General features: G+C 43.2%; 1 protein-coding gene and 1 long non-coding RNA gene across 2 annotated transcripts in view; one reads left to right on the top strand and one right to left on the bottom strand.

Moving 5' to 3' along the window:
• Window positions 1–429: 429 nt before the first annotated feature.
• LOC115023665 (uncharacterized) lies at window positions 430–9,707 on the bottom strand. The gene is made up of 3 exons (XR_003834028.1): window positions 9,572–9,707; window positions 1,271–1,643; window positions 430–593 (listed from the first exon to the last, which is right to left on the bottom strand). It is a non-coding gene; the product is annotated as an uncharacterized LOC115023665 (long non-coding RNA).
• Window positions 9,646–25,917, top strand: part of si:dkey-172j4.3 (diacylglycerol kinase eta) — a 48,242-nt gene continuing 31,970 nt past the window's right edge. Inside the window, exons 1-3 of the mRNA XM_029454808.1 lie at window positions 9,646–9,783; window positions 10,862–11,212; window positions 12,042–12,146. Of these exons, the coding sequence (XP_029310668.1) occupies window positions 11,120–11,212; window positions 12,042–12,146 (198 nt within the window). The 5' untranslated portion in view covers window positions 9,646–9,783; window positions 10,862–11,119. The remainder of the gene's footprint in view (window positions 9,784–10,861; window positions 11,213–12,041; window positions 12,147–25,917) is intronic.

Here is a 25,917-nt window from a genome sequence, read left to right as displayed (position 1 = left end):
TATCCAGCCAGCAGTTCAAAACACAAAATATGTTCAATTTACTGTCACTTAAAACCAAGAAAAGCAGCGAATACTCACAGCTGTGCAGAAAAAACTGGTTTGAAAAATGACTTGAATCATTAATTTATCAAAAAAGTTTCACATGATTGACAAATCAATTAATTCAGCTCCATTTTTTTTAACCCATGAGGAGAAACTGTGTTAAATATCCACTTGGCCTCCGGTTGTAAAGCCTTTTTTGACCTTTTCTGAGTACTGTGGAGAATGAACTGAAGGCGCACACTCCAAAGAAAGATTGCCATAAATTTCATAGAGCCTTGAGGAGGAACTCGTGTGCTGTCGGCCTATTCTGTGATTCATTAATGCTAAATGTCACAGCACAGCTCAAGGGAAGGATGAAGAGGAGGAGGCCACACGTGACGTTAACTCAAGATTTATTTAACAAAATGGAAAATGAACAATAACAATGTGAAGTATCTTTGTGTGTCGAGCAGGAGCCGTGCAGCCGGCAGAGGTGTCAGACATCCCAGCATGGACCTCCTGCCAACCTCCTCCAGGGAAAGCACACCAGAGGACCAATCTGCACGAGAGCACTGTGAGCATTAAAACACACACACACACACACACACACACACACACACACACACACACACACACACACACACACACACACACACACACACACACACACACACTTTTGTCAATGTGCAGCTTAATTTTTGTCAAAGGGGTTTGAGAGCATTTAGTCAGAAACAGGTCGGTGAGCAGAAATAAAGGAACTCATGCCAAGCCCAGTGACATACTGTATACACACACACACACACACACACACACACACACACCACACATACACACACTCATGTCTACATGCCTGGAGGTACTACTATTCCAGTCAGTTCCTGTTGAGACAAGTAGCAAGATTTGTCTGTGTGAGTGATGTGTCTGAAGGAGTTTCCCGCAGAGAGCTGCTGTGGTGTTTTGTCACCAGGCAAGATGCAGACAGGAAACCCAACAGTGTGTGTGCGTGCGTGTAGAGATGTGTGTGTGTGTAACGCTGACATAGGGAGGAAAGGGAAGACTGGGATATGAGGGGAGTTATTGAGAAAGACATTGCTCTCAGGACGGAACATAAAAAGAGCAGGATGGAAATGGACAGAGGATAATAAAGGAGACATAAAAGGAGATAAATAAAAAATAAGAGGCAGCAATACAATAATGCCTCTGAAAATACAATAACGACAGAATAACGGCTATAAATAAAAGGGGAGACCTACTTACAGACGGTGACTGCCAGGATACACCACACAGAGCGGCTGCAAAGAAGCACAACACACGTAAACATATCAGAGAATTATGTTTGGTCTGAAGAAATACTGAATTATGATGTGAGGATTAAAGTCAATGTACTGCGTTATAGTCAACATAAATAGGGTTAGGGTTAGCCGCTTCATTTATTCCTGTAAGGCCATTACAAAAAGTCAGTTTTTCCCTCGTCAAAATACCATCCCAATCAAAATCGTGTGTGTGTGTGTGTGTGTGTGTGTGTGTGTGTCACCGCCCGCCAAACAGAGATGCAATCCGACAGGCTGTTGTCACTGTGAGCAGCTGTGGGTCAGGACCCCATTGTGCCACACCACTGCTGTCTGAAACAACGCACGGACGCACACACACACACACACACACCTGTCAGTCCATATTACTGTTAACATGGGCGACTTGAGAGCCACACGGGGGTGTCAAGTAAAAATAGCACACTCTTCTAATTCATAGCATGAACAGCTTTGACGCTGATCGAAGAGGGCAGTGTGTGTCGGTATGTGTGTGTGTGTGTGTCTGTATTTCCTCAAAATCAAAGCTACGTGTCAGATGACATAAATGTGTGTAACTGGAGGTCTGTCGCCTGCTCGTGCAAACTATGAATGTCCTGAAACGACATTATAACGACATATTAAGTATTAGGAATTAATACTTCATTTCACATTTCCCCCTCCATGTGGCCCAAGATGTCTCCATTCAATACAAGTAGAGTCGTATATGTAGCAAATCCCATTTCTACATTCTTTAAAACCTGTTTGTTGGATTGAATTTAATGACTCTTTACCCCGAGCCTGTGTCCAGTATTGACCAGAGCTATTTCTCTTCACTCACACACGCTCTCTTTGCTGCTAATCGATGCGCCCGACATGTAAACAGACAGCAGCTGCTATTTCTAAAGGCATTGATCTCTAAAGGCCATACAGTTGCATTTACGCCGACTGTATTAGCACAGGAATGCCATCGCTGAACTCTGTAGACGACTACCATCGTGCATTGTGGATTCATGTGGTTCAGCTTTCCACAGACACGGCAACAACACGATGGATAGTGCGGCCACAACAGATGTCTTTGTGCAGCTGGTGGAAAGCCACCAAATTGATCCTGAATTAAGATTTTAGCCTCATTACTGCACATTTTTATTACCTCTTATGTTTATAGCTTAATGTGGCTGAAGAATCTTAAAATGAGCTTGTGCATTTCACTCAATATTTTGTGGATATGGATTTGTCCTCTTTTAGAACTGATTTCAGCCAACAAATGCGTCCCAAATGGAAAGAAATCTAAAAATCAATACGCAGAGAGTTGATATTCAGCACGTCGTGTCGATCTTTACCCTGTTTTTCTCTCCATTTCTGTCCGTTTTGTTCGGCGCCTCTCCCTATATAACTGTTTGTCCATGAGAGCGTCTGTGTAGGAAGGTGTGATCTCCCACAGTTTTTCTGCTCACACATGCCTTTGTGCACCTACACACACACACACACACACCTACACACCTACAATACAAAACAGTTGTGTCTTGCGTAACGTTCCAGCTGTTCCTGCAGTGGATGCTGTACATTATACGAGCTGCGGTTTTAATTATCAACTTTCTCACTCTGCTAATTGGTGTGTACAATGTGGAGGTACACACACACACACACACACACACACACCCCACAGGTTACATAACACAGATGCATGAACAGTTCAGTACACCTACTGCTGTGCTACCTTTTTGAAAGTTGTATAACACTAAACGCTGAAGAGTTTAATTCCCCCCAAAAAAACCTGTACTTCATTATTTGACTTTTAAAATGTAACCATGGCAACTGTCTCTTGAAAGCAACATAGCTGATGCATTTTATAATATTCCCATTAGTATAAGTTTGACTTTTTATTGCATTAATGACTTTGAGTGGGTGTCAAAGAATTCAGATGCCCGCAGCCTTTTTGGTTGCGTTTGTATGCGAGAAGGACGTCCAGCTTAGTTATCTCCTCTGTGACTCATCCACAGACTGAGATGTGAGCCACATAACATCTGATATCTGTCAGAAATAAACAAGTGGACATTTTAAAAAATTGTGATGTCAGGTACTGATGATTCAGACCCTCAAGTACATCATCTTCTCGTGTGACGAACCACAAACACAAACGGCTGGCTGTCGTGTTGGAAGAAGAAGAAGAGTTGGAAGCTGTGGCATTAAGATTTGTATGTGTCCACACACTTTTGGCCATGTAGATTAAATGTAAAACATGTTTTAAAAGGACGCTATTGATCTGCCCCCTATCGACACGACATCATTTGTTGGTGGCTTTCAAACCGACATCGTGAAAACCCGATTTTCTGATGTGGAACTGTTGTGGTTAAGGTTTGGTTATTCTTTGGGCACCCAGACGTCGTGGTGGTTAGAAAGACGTCGGGGTTCGTGTTGACGCTGGTAGTTTTGGGGACCGATGTTTCCTCCTCGGCTTTTGTGTTGAATTCATTCTTTAGATTCACAGACGATGGATCCCGCTGGAGCAGTAAAGTGGCCCAGGTGATGGATGAGATGGTACTTCATTTCAAGCCGTGCATCCTAAAAGATTTACTCAAGTGCCTTGCATGATACTTGAGTCCCAACAGCTTCAGGGACGCTGTTCAGGCTCCATTAGCCGACTGAGATCCCTGGAGAGAGGACGGGGAGGGAAGAGTGTCCCATTATTAGCAATCCAATGACATTTACTGAACAAAAATCCTGTTGTATGTCAGTCTGATCCTGAGATGTATCATCTTGCATTGGTTATTCCCAACGTTGACTTATTTAAGCGTCTATCGGACTACCTTGCACGTAAAGTGACGCCAAGTGGTCGTGACCAAGTGTCTGAATGTGGCGAGTTGGAAGTGAGAGGGTGTTGGTTATGCTAGTGACGTCACTTGAGCAAAGGGCCGTTGTGGAAAGGACCCCCGCCTTGGTGCCACCAGGTCTGACATGTAATGCAGAACTGGTGATCTTGCCACCCTTGGCTGCAACCAATACTACTACTAGTACTACTGCTTGAAGTATACTTGTAGTTCTCGTATAGTACAGTGTATTAGCTTCTCAGTAGCGGTGACAGACAGACAATGATGGTGTGTGTGTGTGTGTGTGTGTGTGTTTGTAAACTCGTCCCAGCATGTGTCTTCATTAGCAGCTCTGTGTTTGCGTTGCGTGTGTACAGCCTGGTTGTAAAAGCCAACAGGATGTGTTGCTGTGGCTCTTTGAGGTTACCACCTGTTCGCTCACTTGCTCTTGTGTTCTCATGGAAACCAATACGGCGAAGAGCCGGGGCCAATCACACGCACAATGGCCTCTTTGTTTTTCCACTTGTGTGCATCTCCGTGCGGCGTTATGTCCATCTGTGCTCGCTCGCTTTTGACCTCTAAATTGTCTCCGCCAGGCAGAGCACTCGCCTGTAATCTGTCCTCCCCGTGTTCACCTGTAATGTTCAGTCAAAGCTATTAAAAGGTTGGCGATCAGTCTGTCACTTGAGGCGGTTCAAAGCAAGCCTGCTGCATTAGTGTAGATTATAATGGCAGATGACTCAGATGTTCCTGATGTATGTACACCATGGGGTGGGGTTTACAGCTCAGTAGGACGCAGGCACTAGCCTTTCTCCTCTTTCTTTGTCTCTCTACATCCATGTTCGGTTCTTTTTCTGTCTTTATTTCTTCTCTTTTCTCCACAGTAAGGACCGTCAATTAGGGATTGGACGATATCCTCAAATGAGTGACAGACTCGCACAATGTTGCTATTTTAAGAGTGTTTGCTTAGATGTGTCCAATAGCAAATGGATTTTCAAACTCAAATTGTTAAAATGTATTAGATATCAGAAAAAGAAACACATTTGTATATTAAATCAGTCTTTACAATATGCAATAATTAGTTTTTTGCTCATTTTCCCATTTGATAGTCAAGAGAATGATCAAATCACTGTAATCCTGATGCTGGATAAACATCATGACACCATCTTCTCCTTTTAATCTCTCCTTCATCCTCTCTACTTGGTCTACCTCTCTGAACCGTCTCACCCCCATCCAAGTCTATCTCTTCCTCGCCTGCTGCTCCACATCTCTCTTTCCCAGCCCTCCTGCCATCCCTCGCCTCATTAGCGTTACCAGTGATTAGCCGCTCTCATTGATCAAAAGGGAGATCGCAGACGACACTTAATAATTGATGCACTTAAACCGCTTATGGTTTGACTTCATCTCTGCTTATCAAGCCTCCAATAACTCCTCTGCCTTTTCAATTCCTCTTTTTCTGTTCCAGAAGTTGCACTGCTGCTGTTCCTGCTCTCTCCAGGTTCATTTTCTGCATCTTTTTGTTTTTTTTAATGGACGAATAAATCACTAGGTGGCAGCATAGTAACACATGGTGCATACATTGACAGAGCAGGAGACGGTGTGTATATATATAAACGCACGGCACGGACTGTTAAAGACACAGGATCCAGTGTGACAACCTTGATCCCAGATTAGTGGAATTAACTGCTGCAGCGTTCATCCTTTCATTTATCTCCTCAACTCCTTTAATTACCCGATCAATACGCTCCGGGTCGATTCCAGATCAGCTGAAATAATGTTCCCCTGACCCATTAGAGACCTTTTACGACCTTTTGAAAGCACATTTTGCCAAGTCTGTGAACCTTCAGTGTCTCATGAGATCATTTCTAAAACAATTAAAGTCCGGCTGAAGTCACATTTAGTCTTCCTCTTTTTGTTGTTCGAAATAGTTTTTTTATTCTCAATCTTTGGGGGAAATATGGTCATTTTGAGTGTTTTTATCAGTTAAATGTAATTGTCAATTCAAAAAACTTAATATTTTGCAGCCCAAATATGTGGGTTTTGTTACATTATTAGGGATGCAGTTAAATCCTCACTCGACCTTGATGAAGTAAACATCATCTGATAGCACGAGATCCCAATAACAACGCAGACTCATTCTACCACCATACTTCTGCCCCTGTAAATATGATCAAGTCTGACTTTTATTCAGAATAATGACTGTATTATAGTCAGATTTTATTTTGGGATATTTAATTTTTGGATTTGTTGCATCCTTTTAAATTACATTTAGATTCAAATTGAGAATAAGTATACTGTGTGTGTGTGTGTGTGTGTGTGTGTGTGTGTGTGTGTGTGTGTGTGTGTGTGTGTGTGTGTGTGTGTGTGTGTGTGTGTGTGTGTGTGTGTGTGTGTGTGTGTGTGTGGAACATGAATGACTGGGATTAGAACATTTCCCTGTGTCACTGAGTTTGTCTCTCAGCACCAGAGGGTATGAAGATGAGTTTTATGATAATGATTTAGACGGATTAGACCTGAAACCAGTAGTTCGACATTCAAAGATGTTTAATCGCTTTCTTGCAGAGAGTTAGATAAGAAGATTGATCCCACGCTCTATTGATCGTCTCCACCAATAATGTCATGTTGTAATGGGTGGATCAATCAGACTCATTAATAAAGAAAAAGAGGTTTATAAACACATACATGCAACTAAAAACTTCTCAATATGGACCTGGTAAAAAACGAGCTGTATGACAAAAAGTGTTGCATTCAAAGAACTCCTGAATAATCTGTATTTTCCCTGCAAACAGCAGTTTAACAAGTGCAATCACTAAAAGCAGAAGCCATATCTGCAACGTGTTGGCGGCACGTTATTAAAGAGATAAATACGGCGGCTGCTGGGGAAAGATTAGTACAGGATGTGCGACAGTACGTCCGTATTTGCATGATGGATAATGACGGTGCAGTAATTTGCTCTCGGTTTGATACGTAACATGTCGCCGTTAATTATCTCTTTGTTATCCGTTTCTTTTATTGCTCAGCGATGATTGCGGCTCCCGCTGTGCAGCGCTTAGATGGGGAAGAGAGGACATCTGACAACCTGTGAACAGCTCCCTGGGAGAGCATGGAGGAGGAGGTGTGTATTTATACTGTGTGTGTGTGTGTGTGTGTGTGTGTGTGTGTGTGTGTGTGTTTCTTTCCCAAGATTATAGCGATTTATTTGGTTTTGTGGGCACATTAAATGATGACACTTGATTTAACTCTTGCTGAGGTATAACAATAAACAAAACCATTGATAGAAATGAAGTTAAAGTGATTAACTTTCACCATGTGTGTGTCATTAGAGGTGAATGATTGCTCCAATAATACAATAGTCGATTGAGCCTCTTCAATGTGAGGATTTGCAGCTGTTCTGTATTTTATATCGGTGTAAACTCCATATATTTGGACTTTTTTGGGACAAAACGAGACACCTGAAGACGTCATTTTGGACTCTGGGTAAACCAAGATGACATTTTTCACAATCTTTTGGACATTTCATAAGCAAATTGAGAAAATAATAATTGAATTGAAAAAGAGCCTGCAGACATGCATGTGATCTTTACTAAGTGTATACTGTTCAGGTGCAATTGTCACCCCTGGTCATCCTCCCTCCCTCCCTCCCTCCCTCCTCCCAAGCATCCTTCAGCTCTTCATTCCCACCGTTGTCAAGGGCAACCAGAGGAAAGGGCTGAATACAGTAACACTGTCACCTGATCGGCGGGGGAATCCAGCAGGTGTGTGTGTGTGTGTGTGTGTGCCTGTTATCGTGCACGTGTCTGCCTTCATCCACGCCAGGGGCCGTCACTTACGGGCTGACAAAACACAAATACGGGCGGAGAAGGACACACACACATGCGCACACACACACACACACACACACACACACACAATGTAAATGAAGTGACTGTTGGCGAGCTCACAGCTAATTCAGCATGAATATTTAATCAACTGTAAACAAATTACTATTGCAGTGAGCGGTGCCAGTGTGTCTGCTGTGTGTCTGCCTCTCTCGCCCTTATTAATGTGGATGTCTCTCTACCGTTTCTAATGGAGCGCCATCTCTCGCTCTCTGTTAGCTGTGGACTTCCCTTAACAGCAACTCTATTGAGTGAGCTTGAAATCTGAGCTCAAATTAGGTCTGCAGGTCAAGATTTAAGAGAGCGGAAGCACAGATGTGTGTGTGTGTGTGTGTGTGTGTGTGTGTGTGTGTGTGTGTGTGTGTGTGTGTGTGTGTGTGTGTGTGTGTGTGTGTGTGTGTGTGAACACGCTTTGAGAGCATGTCTGGACAGAAGTTTGAAATGCATATTGCCTGCAAGAGGAGTGTTTTTGTCACAGCGAGCAGTTTGTATCCCTCACATGCAAAATCAAACTATAAAAAGCCATCAGATTTGAATGCACCTTCTCGCCAGTGTGGACCATAAGCTGTTTTATTCATTCTGAAGAGTTGTGTGGCCTCCCGCCAAACTAATCTTGTTTGTACGATTTTAAGAGGCAGGTGACATTTCACAACAAATGTTAGAAAGAAAGTTGGACCATTCAATATGTATCTTGGTTCCCCTTGTTGTGTCTCAACACAGATTTTTATTTTAAGCCAACCTGAAGTCCTGAGAAAGAAATGGTTTCCATGACAACTGGGCAAACTCAATGTGCTGATGAAGATCGTGATGTGATATCATCAAAAACTCAATTACGGCTAATAAATGGACCTCGAGGTGCCGTGTTTAAAGCTTGTTAACCCAATTGTCGAGCAGCAATTCGGTTTGACTGTCATTCTTCAAGCAATTAACCCAATTCAGTGCAACAGCACCTGCCACTCTCTGTGCAACCTGCCACTCTCTGTGCAACCTGCCACTCTCTGTGCAACTGGAGTGCAACAAATGCAACATATAGAAAGCAACTGTCCCGGTGAAGTCAACAATACCAAGAAGAAACACTCAGGAAATAGTTTAAAGTCAGTGCTAACTTGGCCCATAAAGACAACATGTCAGTGTGTGTATTTGTATTTTTTTTTGCAAGTCACTAAGAGGCAGTGCTTTTGTCTGCAGGTAGTGCCTTAATGAAAATAAGCCTCTTGATATTAATGGATTTTAATTTATAAATCAATGCTCGGTAATTCTATACTCAAAGTGTAAAGTGCTCTCATGTTGTCAAGTGTTCAGCATTTAATAAACTTTCTTTACTCCTCGTTCAATGACTGTATTTATTAGCATCTTGTTGTTAATTGCTGTTTGTTTATAAAAACGTCTCGCGCTCTCTATTCCGCGCGCATGCGTGCAGTGCGCGCGTTATTTGCTCTCCGTTTAACCTCGGTACAGCGACTCAACACGGCCGCTTTCAAATCTCTCGCTCTCTCTCTTTATCTCGCTCTCGCGCTCTCCTCGCACCCCCCCCCCCCCCCTGCTCCCTCCTCCCTCCTCCCTCCCTCCTTCCTACCTGATTCAGATCCGCTCCGACGCTATGCGTATGACCGCGTCTCTCTCTGCAAGGCGAGCACCACCGGAGCCGGAGAGACCCGCACGCTGCTGCTGACCGCGAGCACCTACACGCCGGCTGACGAGCGACCCAGGCCGGGCAACAGGAGCGGGAGACGCCGCCACAGATTCACCTCCGGCGGAGGACAAGGCGGACTAAATTAACGCGTGAAGGTAAATAATGTCCACATTTCATCGACACATGAGAGCACAGGGGGGGTTTATTTGTGCAGAGGAGGTGGCCGCGCGGTAACGGTGGCCGTCCAGGTCGCTGATAAATGTCTTCGCGTATGTGACAGCTGAGCCGCCTGAGCCCATTTGACAAATGTGCACTAGTTAAATTGAATATTGACATTTATTTCGCCGCCGTACAGTACACGGCGATGTGGACGGAATGAATGATGAAGCTGGCTGAAGCGCACGACAGCCTGTTGTGCATCGCTTTCTCTTTTATTATTTAATTAAAACATTTTGTTCGACCTGAAAGCCACAAAAACACCTCATTCAACAGACTTGAATCCTACTTGAGCATGCATGTGTTGCTATTGTGTTTGGACAATGAAGCGTTTAAGTTTGATGTCAACGGGGGCGGCAGTGAAGTGAGATGCAGACAGGTTTCTGAATAACGTGTCCACATCGTAATTAAGGGAACGCACACACACACGTGCGCTGCCCGCCCGCCCTCCCGCACGCACACACACGCACACACACACAACCTACATATATTCACTTTTTGGCTTTCTTAATACCGCTGCAATGCTCAATATATGATGTGCAAGAGCGCGTGCATATGTGATGTTATTGCATGTATAATGCAGAATAGTGTTCCTGTAATGAGCCATATGATAATTATCATTGCCATCATCTTTCCACTGTGTTTTGACCTTGTCATCATCACCATGGTTATGTGATTGTGTCACTTGTCTAAAGGGCTGATCTGCATCACAACGGCTCTATTTAAAACTGCTAAGGGCTGAACTGTAAAACCACAATGTGTTTTCTCACAAAGGCACGCTGAAGTAAAAGAGGAAGCGAGAAAGAGAAGTTGCCATCATTTACTCTGTGAACTGAACCGAAAGAGTGACACGGAGGAGGAGGAGGAGGAAGGCAAATGAATAATAGTAGAAGAAGAGTTGTTTTTATATTTATCCCCCCCAACTTCCAACGAGGGAGCTGCCAATCCACCTCTCAAAAAAAAACTCCACTGAGCTTTTCTCTACTAATCAATAATTCATTCCTCCATCTTTTCCAGAGCTGGCCCTGGATAGAGAGATCGGCAAAAGGACAAGCGTGGCGTCCCGCAGCCTGCTGTCCCATTCGTCATCCTCTCCTCTCTTCCTCTACTTAGCCAAGCTTCCACTTCGCCAAACTCCAGGCTTCCATCTCTCCTCTCTTCTTCCTCCTCCTCCTCCTCCTCCTCCTCTGCAGCTGGCAAAGTTTTCATCCATTTTAGTTTTCTCTCCCTTTCTGTCCCTCTCTCTCTTCCTTTGCTTTTGACTGTGAGCGTGTCATGGCCTCTAAACTGAACCCCAACGTCCTGTACGTGGCGGAGCACGGCGAGTCCCTGGGGTCACCCCAAGCCGACTCTGAAAGGACTCACATTGTAAGTACTGCTGAGTCGATGTTTAAAGCCGATGTGAATAATATGGCTCATTTGCAAAGTGTCCTAATTATATGTTATACAATTCAACAGGTTTACTTTCTTTTGTGCCAATAATGGGAACAGGTTCCACTACTTACAGCACGAGTACTTACAGATTTACTTTCCAAGAAAGTCATGTTAACTGTACAACGTGAGTCCTGCAGAATCAGCATAAAGTTAATTTAAAGATTCACCAGACTCGTTTGTTTCTACTTTATTTTCGGGCTTATGTCACGTCATCGAAAATGGAAATCTTGGCCACATATGAATCGACTTGTATAATTACTTAAATGGCCTGCAACTGTGCAAGACTGGTTCCCACACCTACAAGTTCATACATATAAACTCTACTCATCCCGCAGGGAGATCGACACACACTTCATAGCTCTTATAGATTTCAGCGACATGGGGAGGTCAGAAGTAGGGCTTCAGTTACCACTGAGGACACAGAGGTCGTGTCCTTGGTGAGTTACATTTAGCGCAGACACAAAGACTCTGAAAGACGCAGAAAAAGAAGAAATGTACGAACGGTGATGTAACTGTGGTCGAGTGAGGCGAGAGAAATTCTAGGAAACAGCTGTTAGACCATCATGTTGCAGAACAGATGACAGTTTTACAAAAATTGAAAGTATTTTTATAGACTCTCGTAGAAGTCCAGATCGTTCCACCGATGTCCTCTCGCATGAGTTCAGGACCTCAAAGTACAGGCAACAGATTTAGGGGATTAGTAATATATGACAATTATCTTTATGCTTCTTTTCTCTCCCCCCCCACCCCCCCCGTCTGCCAGGCTGGAGAAGCGGGTGAAGAGTCATCAGACAGTGACGGGGAACAAGAAGAGACGTCGCACAAGTTAATCCGCAAAGTGTCGACCTCGGGCCAGATAAGGGCAAAGGTAGGAAAAGATAGTGTGTGTGTGTGTGTGTGTGTGTGTGGTAACAACAGAACCCTCTTGTATCCTGATGTTGGTTTTCATCCCTTTTTTTCCCAACATTCTTGACACATAATATCTCTTTTTAGAAAAACTCTACATATTAAATTGGGGCTTATTCAAGGTAGAAAAAGAAACTTTAGCGAAAACACTTCCAAGTTCATGGACGAGCTCTTAACTCAGTCGGGGGGGAAGTCATGGAATCTTTCACCAGGGCCCTGATTAAACATTTCAGCTGCTGATTTATTTAACAGGTGCTATTAAAATTTAAACAGCCCACCAAAGAATGGACGTGTGCACGTGGATTTGAAGGACTTTATGTGACGCCCAACACTCGACTGCTACGTCCACTTTTTAAAGAGGATTTCACTTGTCTTTGCATCGATCTTTCACTTCATATCTTTCCTGTGCTGGATTGTCTCTCTCTGGTGTGACTTTATCAACACTTAAATCAGACCGTTATCTGCTGAGGTCAACTGACTTCCTACTCAAGCCTTGCCCACTTCCTGGCTGCATCATTTTCCTCTCATACCGCCACATTGGTGACGAGTTGCGTTCAAATCTCTGTTAGCCGATCTGACATAATTACACAGTAACAGCTTCCTCTCTCTTTGGACTTCTGATAGCTGCTTATTGGCCTCTGGACTGTGTTTTACAGGAAGATATTGATTCTTTGATATTAGCCTCTTTACTGGCAAACACACTCACACACACAAATCTGCCGCATTAATTATTGATGCACTAATATCTGCAATTTGAAAAGCATTACTTTCAATGCAAACACGCAACTTGTGTGCGTGCGTGCGTGTGTGTTGAAATCGTTATCCATTACCCGCATTGACCGTCAATCGTAAATCACGCGCTGATCAATAAGAAACTCAGGACTCCTGGCAACCCCTGTCGTCATGGGGATGGCATCCCATAATTCCACGGTCGTTCCCGGAGCAGATAGTGGTATTGGATATCAGTCTGGTATTGATCAGCTCATCTCATCGGACACCGCTGTAATGTGGTGTGGAGGGCGATGTGCATGCCCATATAAGGGCCACAGAACACCACACAGGGTTGCCATGGTTTCAGAGTCTCGGGCAGGAAATGGGTAGCTTTTTTATTACCATCATATATATATATATATATATATATATATATATATATATATATATATATATATATATATATATATATATATATATAAAATATAATGTACGTATTCTCAAATCAGTCCAAAGTTTGGCCGATGATAAGTACAGTTGACGTCAACATCCGCGTAACGTGACATATGTTACGTTTTAAATGTATTTGCTCATTGGCTACACAGAATGTATGCGGACACGGACCATCTGGGATATCTTTACAACCAGGAGCTGCTAACGCTTTTATCAAATGTGTGTTTTTATTCAGTCCTCAGTTTCAATGCAGTGATGTCATCATTCGGCTCCTTTCCTATTGGCCGAAAGAAGCTGCTGCTCGTAGTGGCTGAGGATCTTGGATCCACCATCTGTCGGACAAAAACGTGACAATGCTATGATCGGTTCTTCGTATGTTTATGCTTCTGTGTGTAGATTAGATAGTGTGACTTAGATTAAGCTAGTCATCGACTCCGGGATTACCCTGTATTGACAACAATGGCCTGAGCGGATTAGTGTGTTTGTGCCTCCCTTTGTTTGTTGGTGTATTTCAGGTTCACATACGTGTGAGTTTGGGTTCTTTGTGTGGATGTGTGTGTGTGTGTGTGTACTGCTTAACAGCCTCTTAGTCCCCCTGTCACATGTTGGTCCCCGACCTATTACCGTTCTTGATATGCGGCAGTCTGTTGGCCCAATTGTTAAGAAGGTGCTAATTCTTATCAACTGTGACTTGACATCCTGATACCATTAGATTAATTCGGTCTCTCACCCATAAGTCCCTGAATAATTACACAGATGCAGTGATAGCCCTCGGAAGATGTGGCGTGTCATTTCCATGTCACTCCAGCCAACTCATGTTGGCTGTAATTAAATGTCTTTGGGTTTAGAGACGAGCTTTTTGATAGCGGGGCAGCAGCAGAGCAAGTCACAAACACTCCTTGCAGTTAATTGTTTTAGATTTGAGAATAATAGCCATGATATCAGACTGAATATTCATGTTTGAGGGGGTTTGAATGGATCTCTTGATGCACACATTCCTGACATTGCTCTGTGATTTTGCTGTGTCATGTTAAGCCTTTCTGAAAATGGTATTAAGCTCACCAACCCGACCCTGCCAGGTGTATGTGAGAGGCAAATGCTCACACGGTAAATGTTTTGCTGCTGCTGTTTTATAGTCTGTAATCAAAGTGAATGTGACCTTGGAGATTGTCTCTGTGCACCTCAGCCTTTAGACTCGGAGACTGCATTGGATTTAAAGACTGATGTAGATTGATTTTCCGTACGTGTGCGTTCTTGTTTTGTTGTGTTTTGTGAGAATCATTTGATTTTTTTTTTACCTGAGGTCTAAAACTGTGAGTGAGTAGTTATGTGTTGTCTTGCACCAGCCTGTTAATGCAGAGATTGTAAGAACTCCACCTCCTTCATTCAGCGGGTAAAATAAGACATTTATTATAACCCTTGTGTCTTATTTTCCATTTAAAAAAATGCTCTTAGGGCGTCGCAGTGGCCTTGATGCTAAGACATGTATCTTGTAAACCACAATGGCCCCAGTGCAGGTCTTTGTTGCATCTCGTATGCTTTCCTTCCTTCCTGCCTCTCGACTATATTCTGTTCATATGCTATATCAGCACAAATGCCCCTTAACATTACAGTACATATAAATGCTCATATACCTTTCTGTTTTTAAAGTGCAACAAGTTAAAAACTGATTTGAGAGCAGCAGTGTTAGTAGAAGTAGTTTCTAATTTTAGTTATTCAAACTGTTTCTAACCAAATAAGAAGTGAAAGAGGAACATAAAACTCACTGTAATGGTTAGGCACTAAGGTATTAATAGCCTGCACTCATCCCATTTGACTGTTATCTTCTTTTGTTTATTATAATAGTTTAGGGTCTAAATTTAGTAAATGGATCCTCCATAAGGTTAGAACTAAGTGTATGGCAATGGACATAATCCAAAGAACATGCATCTTCACATTCAATAACATACATTACACACATTTTATTTTAGAACTCAGCATAGTTCACAGTCCGGTATAGCCAATCGATACAATGATGCATCAGATCTCGTGTTTTGAGCGTATTTGTGTACTCAATCTATTTTAGGAATCATTCTTTCCTTCAATTACCATCCCGAAAGCTTGTCCACATTACATTTATGACATTCAGAGGACTATCAGATGAGTTGGTTTACAGAACAGAGCAGGAACTGTTCTTACTTTGTCACAGTTGGTACATCGTGCTACGTCACGTTAGCTTATCTCTGCCATCCGTGCAACCATCTACTGAGCAGCTTTGGTTATCTTGATACTTAAAGACTTAAAATGTCTGAATATGCAGCCTTTTTTTTTTATTAGGCCGACCTCGGTTATGTTTGTCAGCAGAATTACGTAAAAAATACTTCCACCTATTTATATGAATTGAAGGGTGTAGCGCCAAGGACGAACCCATTATGTTTGGGAGTGGATCCAAATCACGGGGCAGATACACAAATTATTTTTCACTTTCGCTAACATTGCAGGACGTGGGCATTTGGCCTCGGCGGAGGTCTGCGTTCTCAGACTGTCCTTCTAGTTTGAATATGTAAGCATGTGTACATTTCTTGATCTACAACTGAGAACATGGGCTCACTGCACGCCCAAAGCTCTGTTCTGTTACACAACTTTAAATAGTTAGTCCAGAGTGTTTCATGTTATTTTGTATTTCCTCCAGTACCAAACTAAACAGAAAGTAGCACAGAGAATGTTTGTTTGCTTGTCTTTGTTTGTGACGCAGTGACTCCCCGCAGGGATAACTAGTAAACAACTGTAGCTGGCTAGCTAACCGCTAACACATTAGCCAGACGGTAACATGCTAGCCCTAGTTTGTCACAACACCTCTCTGAGATTCTTTCTATTATCTCTGCACTGTGTAGTTTGCTCCCGTTTGGCTTTTTATTCTCAGTATTTCATGTCATGTAATTCAATAAAGAGTTATTGAAGAGAGGGGAGCGCTCTGAGTTAGCAGTAAACTGACGACAAGCTAGTTAGCGTGCTAACTGACAGAAGAAAGGAGAAAGTGGTTAGCTTAGCGAGCTCCATAAACAATTCAAAGTAAGCAATTTCTCTTTTGTTGAGTGGTTTATATCCCGAAGGGTTCGACTGCTAATAAGCTACGACAGCTTCCTTTATGTTCTCTCTCTGGTTCACCGCGTGTCAAATTTCACCACATTTGAACTTGCTGTTAAAATGCTGGTGTGACTCAGCTTTTTTATTAATGTGCGGGGGGCTTCTTTTTATTCTAATTGGATGATGGATGATAGACAGCCAAAAATGAGTTAGCTGTTTTATTATTATGTCGAGCAGCAGCAACATTTTCTTTCCCACGTTGCCACAAGCCGTAACGAAGGTCTTTAGTTTTCTTTATAACTGCGTCTCCTTTTAATCAGCTGTTTGTGAGTGACCTGTGACCTCTTGATTGTCTCGCAATCTCTTCGTCTTACTTTCTCTTTGTCGTTCTACCTCCAGGCTGCGTTACATAAGGTTTCACACTCTTTCTTCGCCCTCCTTTTTTCCCATCCTCCTCTTCACCTCCTCCTCTTCCTCCTCCTCCCCCTGTTTGCCTTGCTCTCATTTACAGTGTGGAAAATAAAGGAGACACAGGAAGAGAATGAGGCGGAAGAGCAAACAGCTCCTGTGAATTAGTGTGTGATTGTGATTTGCGTGTGTGTGTGGCTTTGAGTAGGTCGATCACGCACGCTATGATGGACGTTCACATAACACACACACACACGCAGAGTCCCTTCATCATCAGCGTACACAACACATCTTCTTCTCTCCTCCAGGCTCATTCCAATTATTACCTCTTTGTCCTCCTGTTCTTTCCTTAACGCTGCCCTGCACTCTTTAATTATCTTTATTTTTTCATTTCATGTTTATTTATTTCTCAGCAGGTCTCTCCAACCGTTTCAGAAGACTTCTTTCAATACATCAACAACCTATTCTCTATCGTGCCATGCCATCTTCTTCCTGGTTCCCATTATTACTGTTTTTGGAGCATCTGCACCTTGATGGCTTTTTAATTCTTATGTGAGCAATCAATACATCTGATCTTTTCTCTGCCTCCCAAACAAACCTTCTGAAATAGCAGCACCATTCAGATTATATAACCAGGTCGTATTTCTGGCGTTTTGAGTGGCGACCAACAGGTAGCAACACTTCCCTCCCCCCCCCTCCCTCCCATTACTGTGGATTTCCTGCACGGTGCTTCGGAATGAAACCCACACTATATTCGTTCTTTTGTATCTGCATCTCACTCCCAGTGCAGAAATCTGTGTGGGTGTTCACTGCAATGGAGATGAGGACGAGTGTATGTGTGTGTGTGTGTGTGTGTGTGGGACGGTTAACTGAAATGGCTTGAGGAGAGTGCATAAGTGTGTGGGATGGCCAGTGTTGTGTGTGTGTGTGTGTGTGTGTGTGTGCTTTGATTTATGCCCTTGCCTTGATGTGATACAGCTGTGCAATAGAGTGTGGGTCAATACTGAGAGAGATGGAGGTAGACAAAAGGGAGAAAATTAGTAAGTGGACGAGGGAGAGAGATGGAGGCAGAGAGAGACGGATCCAGAGTCAGTTATATAAGACGTCCACACAGCGAGCAGCAGGCTTTAATACCCGTGTTTACTGCACAACAGGTTGACAGTAGAGGAGGCGGCCTTGCTATTTAAAACGTGTTGTTCAGTCGCTGGTACAAAGATTGCATAAAACACATTGTTTGTCTTCTTAAAGCGGAACAAACGAGCTCGTTGAAACATTAGAGGAGCCATTCTTAAACCATTCTGTTTTGGGATTGTCTGTCCGTCGCATCCTCAGGAACGTCTCGGGGGGGGGGGGACTAGTTGTGTTCAAGGATGAACTGATCAGATATGTTTGTGGTCAAAGATCACTGTGACCTCACTGGCTGTAATTGTCTAATAGGGGAAACAATACGGGGGGAAAGTATTTACAAAAGCTTTGCACATCCAGACGGTGACACTAAGTGCTCTACGGAGGAACGACGGAAAGAAATAGTCCGCACACTAGTTAATGCTCCCAGCGCTGCTACCTACAATACTGTTAACTGTATGTAAATGTTTTTTATTTCTCTTTGTGTGCAGCCGTCTGACTTAAACACCATTATGTTTAATGTGGCGTTCTAAACTCATTCTATACATGAAGCTAGGACAGTATTTATCAAAAGCTTGTTAATTAGAAATGTTTGTTAGCAGCTTCGACAGGCGAGGCAAAAAATAATAATCAAACCAGCATGCCCCCACCTCCAATATCACTGCTTGTATTTTATAGGTAATCTATGGTAAAGCTGCTAACTTGGCACAATGGACACAGCGTGTACTATTGATTTAATGACATGACTTTGCATGTGTACCATGTACACACACACACACAGAGTCTGAATGCTGATGTTTGGTAACTTCAGCCGTCCCGCTCACTTTCTATTGATCTGACCTCATGTTCCCCCGAGACTCTGCACCGTCCAACGAGGGGACTCTGTCTTCACAGTCAATGAAAAGCAGGAAGTCCTCGAAAACTCCTCTTCACATTAAAGAAAGAAATAGGAAGTCCTTAAAAAAGCTCTGAAGAAAAGAGTTTCTAGGAGAAAAACATTCCTTTAGGTTCCTCAGAAATGCTTCCCAAAAGGGTTTCCTTGGAAATAAGAAAAGGAAAGTAAGAACAGGAGTAAGTCCTGGACCAAATCCAGATGATCTCATCTAAAGAAGAGGAACTCGATTGAATATTTGCTTTGATACAATAATAAAATGATAAAACACTTTATAAACTAAACTGCACTTGTCACTGCGCTTCCCGTCTCTGTTTTACTCTTTTCAGTGTTTATCTTTTGTGTCCCGTCTTACTTCAATTCCTCGCTTTCATTGCTGCCACCTGTTTGTGTTTTATTCGTCCTGCCTTGATCTCTACATGCTCCCTCTCTTCTCTGGCCTCCATTGTCCATCATCCTTTCTTTCCTTTCATCCTGTCCTTCTTTCATCTTTTTACTCTGTTGCTCACTCTTCTTTGTTTAAACACCTCGATGGGTGTTTGAGTCAGTTAGTGAACGCCGATGGAAGACTCCCGACACACTGCTGACCAACAGTCTCAAGTCGGGAGTCATTTACAGATGCACTTGATCAATTATTGAGATTGAAACCTAATTTACATTTTACATCAATCGTTTCAAAGAGCCTGACCACACGGACATCCGCTCCCTCGGTTAGCTCCTGTAGCTAACTGCATTACTTCTTACTGGCTCACTAGCGACCCATTGCAAAGTTAGTGTGACCCATTGTCAGAATGGACTCTATTAAAGAGAATAAGGTCACCTGTTCCAGTTCAGATTTAGATAAAACGTTGGCAACAGCAAATCATGTGAACAATCCTCTCACAAGCCCCAACGTGCATTGTCAATAGTGAGGTGAGTAAATGTTGACCCTGGGAGTCTTTTTGATTTTGTTCCAGAAAGAGTTCCCTCATGTTGACTCACCAACGCTGCTTTAATGAGATGTGTGTGTGTGTGTGTGTGTGTGTGTGTGTGTGTGTGTGTGTGTGTGTGTGGTGTGTGTTGTGTGTGTTGAGAGAAAGTCAAAGTCGATCTACAGCGGCTGAGCCTAACATAGTGACACTCACTTTGGAAATCTGCTAATGATGAGGAGACGGCAATATCCTGTGTGTGTGTGTGTGTGTTCACTAATGAACTAATGCGTGCTCTCAATCAGTAACAGCTGTTTGTGTCATTACTAATGAGCGAACACGTTTGACAGGTGTGCATTTATCCGTGCGTGTGTGTGTCTGTGTGTGTGTACTATTCTCTCTCTCTGCTGTCTGTTTGCTAACAGAGAAAGCGAAAAGTGTCGCCGTGTTTGTCTCGCAGCTCCGATGTGTTTTCTGTGTCAGAGATGACACTCGCTCAGCTGGGGGAGTTAGCTAAAGCTGTAGAGTTTGTTCTTAATGAGCAGTAAAGTAAGAGTGCTTACTCTTCAACATTTTTGTCCTCAAACCTCTGCAGTTAAATGTGCTACATGTAGCATTTAGGATCATTTGTGTGAATAAACAAGTCCATGAGCGAGCAAACGTTTCCACCCACCTGTTTTTCTGCAGTGGAAACGCGTACGATGTGAAATATCACTTGTTGTTCTCGACTTGTTGCACCCTCTTCTTCTGAAATGGTTGCATATGTTGTAATGCTATGCTGAAGATGCTCTTTTACACTTCTCCACATCTATAAATACCTCTACGCTGTTGACTTTTATTCAAAAATGCATCGCTTTGCAAAAATGAAACCATTGTTACGCATTCAGCTGAGAAACATTTTCATTTTCTTATTCACGAGGAGCCACGTAACACGGCACGTCGTGCACGCTGAGTCCCCGTAGTGTCTGTTCACGAGACGCAGAGGCCACAACCTTCTGTCACCTGCTTCTGTCACCGTGTACCGTTTTGTCCTGTCAGGGCTCACACTCGTACTTCTCTCTTTATGTTTCTTATTAAAGTAATTCTTCTTTATTTCCTTGTTTTGTTTTTGCAACTCTGTGCACCTCCTTGTATTTTTTTTGTTTTTTTAACCCTGCTTATCTCTTCATCTTTCTTTCTCCCTGAGGCCAAAAATAGACTCACTCTATTTAACAGGAAGCAAGAGACAGTCACCACGACACACACACACACACACACACACACACACACTCAGAAACGTGCAGCTTTTGCAATACTTCTATCCTGACAAATCAGATACATTTTATGATTCAGCTTATTCTTTTTGACTGCAGCTTGCTAAATTTGTTGAGTTGTGTGTGTGTGTGTGTGTGTGTGTGTGTGTGTGTGTGTTTGGTGTGTGCATGTGTGTATATGGGCTGTCACACTACCTGACTTGAAGTACTGCATGATGAGTCAGCAGCATGGAAAAAAACCTCATCTGTTAATGACTTGTACATGTGCTTTGTGTGTGTGTGTGTGTTTGACAAAGAGAGGAGGTGATGGTGTGTTCACTACACTTCCCCTGGTATGTTTCCGACAATTACGGTAATTGGAATTATTATGGTTACTGCAGCTACCTGCTGTGTGGATGTACAGCTTTCATGGCACAATGGGGCGCACAGGTGGCACAGAGGGAAGGAACCAGTGAGGTGTCTTTACAGAATTACATTGTCCCCTCTCTGGGGATAAATGTGGGGTGAAACATGTGGGGGTCCAGGCTTATAAGAACTCTGTGCTCCCTCCTTGGAGATGCGATGTTGAGGGCAGACCGACGGGGGCTGTAGGGAAATGTTTGATGTGTCTGTGAGAAGACACCTCCTGTAAGTCATGAACCTGCGTCGGCGTGCGTTTGACTTCCTGCACAGTGTGTAGCGCAGCAGGGCTCCCCTTTGTGTTCCCTGTATGGTCAGAGAGGGACTCTTTTCATTATTATCTAGAAGTGGTTTTGAATATTAGTTCTGGTGGAACTTTATTACTAATTCTGCTGCTTGTAATTCCGACTAAGAGCCGTTTGCATGTCTCTACATGCAGTCATACACAGATAACTATAACAAACACGTATTACAATGGTTTTGAGACTTTGTATCGAGGCATGGTTGAGTATTTTGAATGCAGTGTTGGTATTAAAATGTCATCAGTTACGACTTTTAAAGCTGTTGCCAAACGAGGCCATTTACTCGCTGTGTGGCGTGCTACAACATGCAAACACTAAGTCTGTGTAACCAGCACCACGACCACACGCTGACTCAGCATCTGATCTCTGCCCCGCCCAGACCTGTAATCCTAATTGTACATATTGTGTGTGGAGGGATTTGATCGTTTATAAGGATTAAAGGGTTGATTTGAGATGTGGGAACAAAAAGCAGCTAAAGATTGCAAGTCAAAGACCGAAACAGTTCGAGCTATTCGGGGTTCTTATCGGAAACAGAGTCTGGTTCTGTGTCTCTCTTGATTTTTCTCAGAATGACTGTACTGGAAGGATGTGGCTTCTAAAAACAACACATTTTATTTTTAAACAGCTCTGCGTGTATGTGTGTGTGTGTGTGTGTGTGTGGACATTTCTGGTCATAATGAAAGCGAGAGAAGCGGATGGATATAACACGTACACACAGATTGATTGACTGATGGAGAGAAGTTAACTACCAGTGCTATTTGCGTTATAGATCTTCTGAAAGCTGTAAAGTAGCAGGGGACTACCCTCCTCTCTTCTCTTCTCCCCTTTCTTCTTCCATCCCTCCATCACATGTCGTCTCTTCTCTCTCTGCCGTGCAAAGGATCTTAGGTGATTTATTATTGTGACTTTAAAGACGCATTAAGCATCAACCAAAACCAACGTACGTGTGGAAAATCTAGATGTGTAAAACTGATATGACAAAAACAATCTCAACTCAAGGTCCACTTACTCGCTTTCCACTCTGGGGCTTTCAACTGTATTACATGGTCTTCATTAGCAAATGGAGTTTTCTCTTAGGACCTAATTTTTTGATACAGAAAATAATAGTTTGGCAAAACGATACAAAACATGAGTTCCAGTTACTTGCTTAGTAATATGATTTAGGGAATAGTTGGTAGCCAAACTACTATTTTCAAGGTTAATAAAATAAACAAGTCTCTGACAGGGTTGAAAGCGCCAGAAAAAGCCAGTAAGAGGACCTTGAGTTTGTCAAGTTTGTATTTTCAAGGTCCAGAATGAAGCAGTTACTACAAAGGCGACATGTCACTGTTGTTGTTTCAGGTGTAGATGCTCAACATAAATGATTTGAACACATTGCAATAGGAAGTAGGCCGGCGTTAACCTTTCACACGTCTGTCTCGAGCATGAGGTCGTCTACAATAAGGTGTTATTTGTATACTTCTGCTCATGTGGCCATGCTGATACAACTGTCTCAGTCTCTCTGCAAAGGAATCTGGAGGTGCACAAGTGACACAAAGAGCAGTTTGTCAAATGTTACTGTGTCGCTCACGTCTGTTAATGTCGGAGAAGCCTTTCCTCCACGTTCCCTCAGACAACATATTGCCTCCCTGCTGGAGATCTGTGTTTCACAGCTCAGACGGGGCTGAAGGAAAGTGCTCCGTGTGCTTGCAGAGACCTGTGTGCTGAGACCTTGTGTTTGTTCTGAGGCTGCGTTGGCGTGAGCCTCACTTGTGTTTACGCTCTTCCAGTAAGTCGACGGTGTGAGGGAGTAAATGCAGTTTGTCCTGAGGGCGAAGGAGGCAAACAGTCATAATCTTTGCATCAGAGAGAGCGAGAGAGAGAGTCCAACTGCTCCATCAGGAGAAGCATGCATCTGAGTGACTTGTAATCTCTTATTGGGCCCATTATCTCTCTCTTGTCTCAGTGTCACTGACTCACTTGTAGATTGAGTAAGCATTGCTTCTCTTGATCACAAGTGAAATAGCCTATTATTTTGGATTTACTAATTCATGGCTTTGCCAGCTTGATTTTCTTTCGATTAAAGCTGAAATAATAAGTTATTCCTTAATCAAACGATGATTTAATTATCAAAATAGTTACTAATCAATGTTCTGTCACATTAGTACTGATTCCCCCCCGTCTCCACTTGTGAAAATATGCTGTTTGTCTGTGTTTTACATGATAGTAAGTATAAAATGTCATTGTTTTGGGCTGGTCGTCGGACACCACGAGCTGAAGACATCACCTCTGGTTCTGGGAAATTCTGAAGGAAATGTTCTGGGTTTTAATCGAGCAAACAGCGACCAAATAATGAATCAACTTATCTGTAGATAAATCGCCAATGAAAGTAATTGTGAATGGCAGCCTTGGAGAGAAGAACAATGAGCGTGTACAGACAAGAGACACGATTATAAGCTGATTAAGTTCACAAGTAAGGCTGCAAAGAAGTAGTCAAACACGACCATCACAGTTTCTTGGAAGTCTTCAAATTGCACAACTCTGGTAAACACCCGATGTGAAGTGGTGCTTCTGCAGAAACTCAGTTTTACAGAATAAATCTATTCATCAACGAGTGTTAGTCGGCAAGGAGTTTCTTTAGTCGAGTCCAGTCCTATCTTATTACTTCATATGAAGTAGAGGCCAAGACAACACGAGATTCTGAGCAGTCACATCCACTCTCAGCTTCTGCACTTCCTGTGTACGCTTGGCGTCCTGACTTCCTGCTGGCGTCCGTCCCCCAACACCTTAATTTAAGCAAAATCTGTCACATCTACAACATCTCAATTAGTGACGATGGGACGCTGCTGATGAGCCCGACGGACTTAATCACGCCGATCGGGATCCTTTCATGTTGTTGATGCACCCTGTCGCGTTCACTCTGATTGCTGAGGCCTTATGCTTCATTTAAGTGTCCTTTTATTTTGTCCCACTTGACTTAGTTGGCCTGCTCAGGCTCTCCAGCGTTGGAACGAGGCCTCCTCCCCTCCGCGACTCGGGCCAAGGACACAACTGGCACAAAAAGACGAGGACAAGACGATTTCTAATCATATTAGAAAGGAGTGCTTATCCAGCCCGAAGTCCCACCAATGCCAATTTCTCTCCATTTCCATCTCCATCTCGCTCCCTGACTCTGCCTTTTGTCTAATGCTGCCTCTGCGTCTGCCGCTCTCTCTTCCCTGAGTCATCAAGCTTAAAGCTGAGCCAGACAGTGAATCATGTTAGAGTTCGAGGTATTGGCAAGTAAACTGAAAGACAACAAATACCCCCGTTCCTTTTTAGCTTCTCAATCTGGGTAATGAAGCTGCACACATGCATTCACACACACACACACATACACACACAGAGAGAATACGCACAATTCCCCCCTTGATACGCACAAACTCAAACACACGCCCATAACTGTTCTCGCACGCAAACAAGACACAAAGGGCCTTACCAGGAAAGAAACTGGTGTTTGCAAAAAAAAAGCCACATCCTTTGAGTCGCAGAGCGGGGCCGAGGGAGCTTACTGTGTTCTAAACAAAGACCTGATCGAATGTCGCTGCAAAGAATGAGAGAAGAAGAAGAAGGGGTAGGCCGAGGGAGAGAAAGAGAAGGAGGAGAAGAATGCCCTACATATCTTTTGTGCGTGCGACTGTGTGTGTGTGTCAAAATACACGCACACACACCTTACTGGATGTGCTTATGAAGATATAGGATATTGCAGTGTGTGGCTTCCTGAGTGTGTGTATACAGTATATATGTGTGTGCACGCATGTGAATGCCAACGTGATTTACCCCAGACGCGTGCATGGTGTATAAATAGCAGCGTAACAAACGGTATGTTCAACATCGCAGTGTCATCGTTTGAATACGTCGTGAATCAGCAGTACGTCGGTGCACGCAAACATCGTGATCAAGACGACGCGCACCTTCTTGTCACATGAACGTTTTTGGGGGCTTCCCTACTCAAAAAGATTCAAATGTTTTCTTTGTCTTTGACTAAATATTTACCCGTTGGTCAGAAGTGGTCATTGACGGCAGGGCGGTTCTTTTAACCAGAGAGGATGGAGAGAAACGTTCACGAGTCATGATGTGGCCGTTTACCAGGCAGGAAGGGGCTGACGAAAGGTTTCCATCCAGATGCATTATGGGAAGTGTAGGATCCAGTGGTTTTGGAGCTCGACCCCTAACTGAGGCGTGGAAAGCTGGGATG

This window comes from Cottoperca gobio, chromosome 18 (assembly GCF_900634415.1).
Source record: "Cottoperca gobio chromosome 18, fCotGob3.1, whole genome shotgun sequence".
Classification (NCBI taxonomy): Eukaryota; Metazoa; Chordata; class Actinopteri; order Perciformes; family Bovichtidae; genus Cottoperca; species Cottoperca gobio.
Note: the sequence above shows the minus strand (reverse complement) of the source record. Positions and strands in the feature narration are given on the sequence as shown.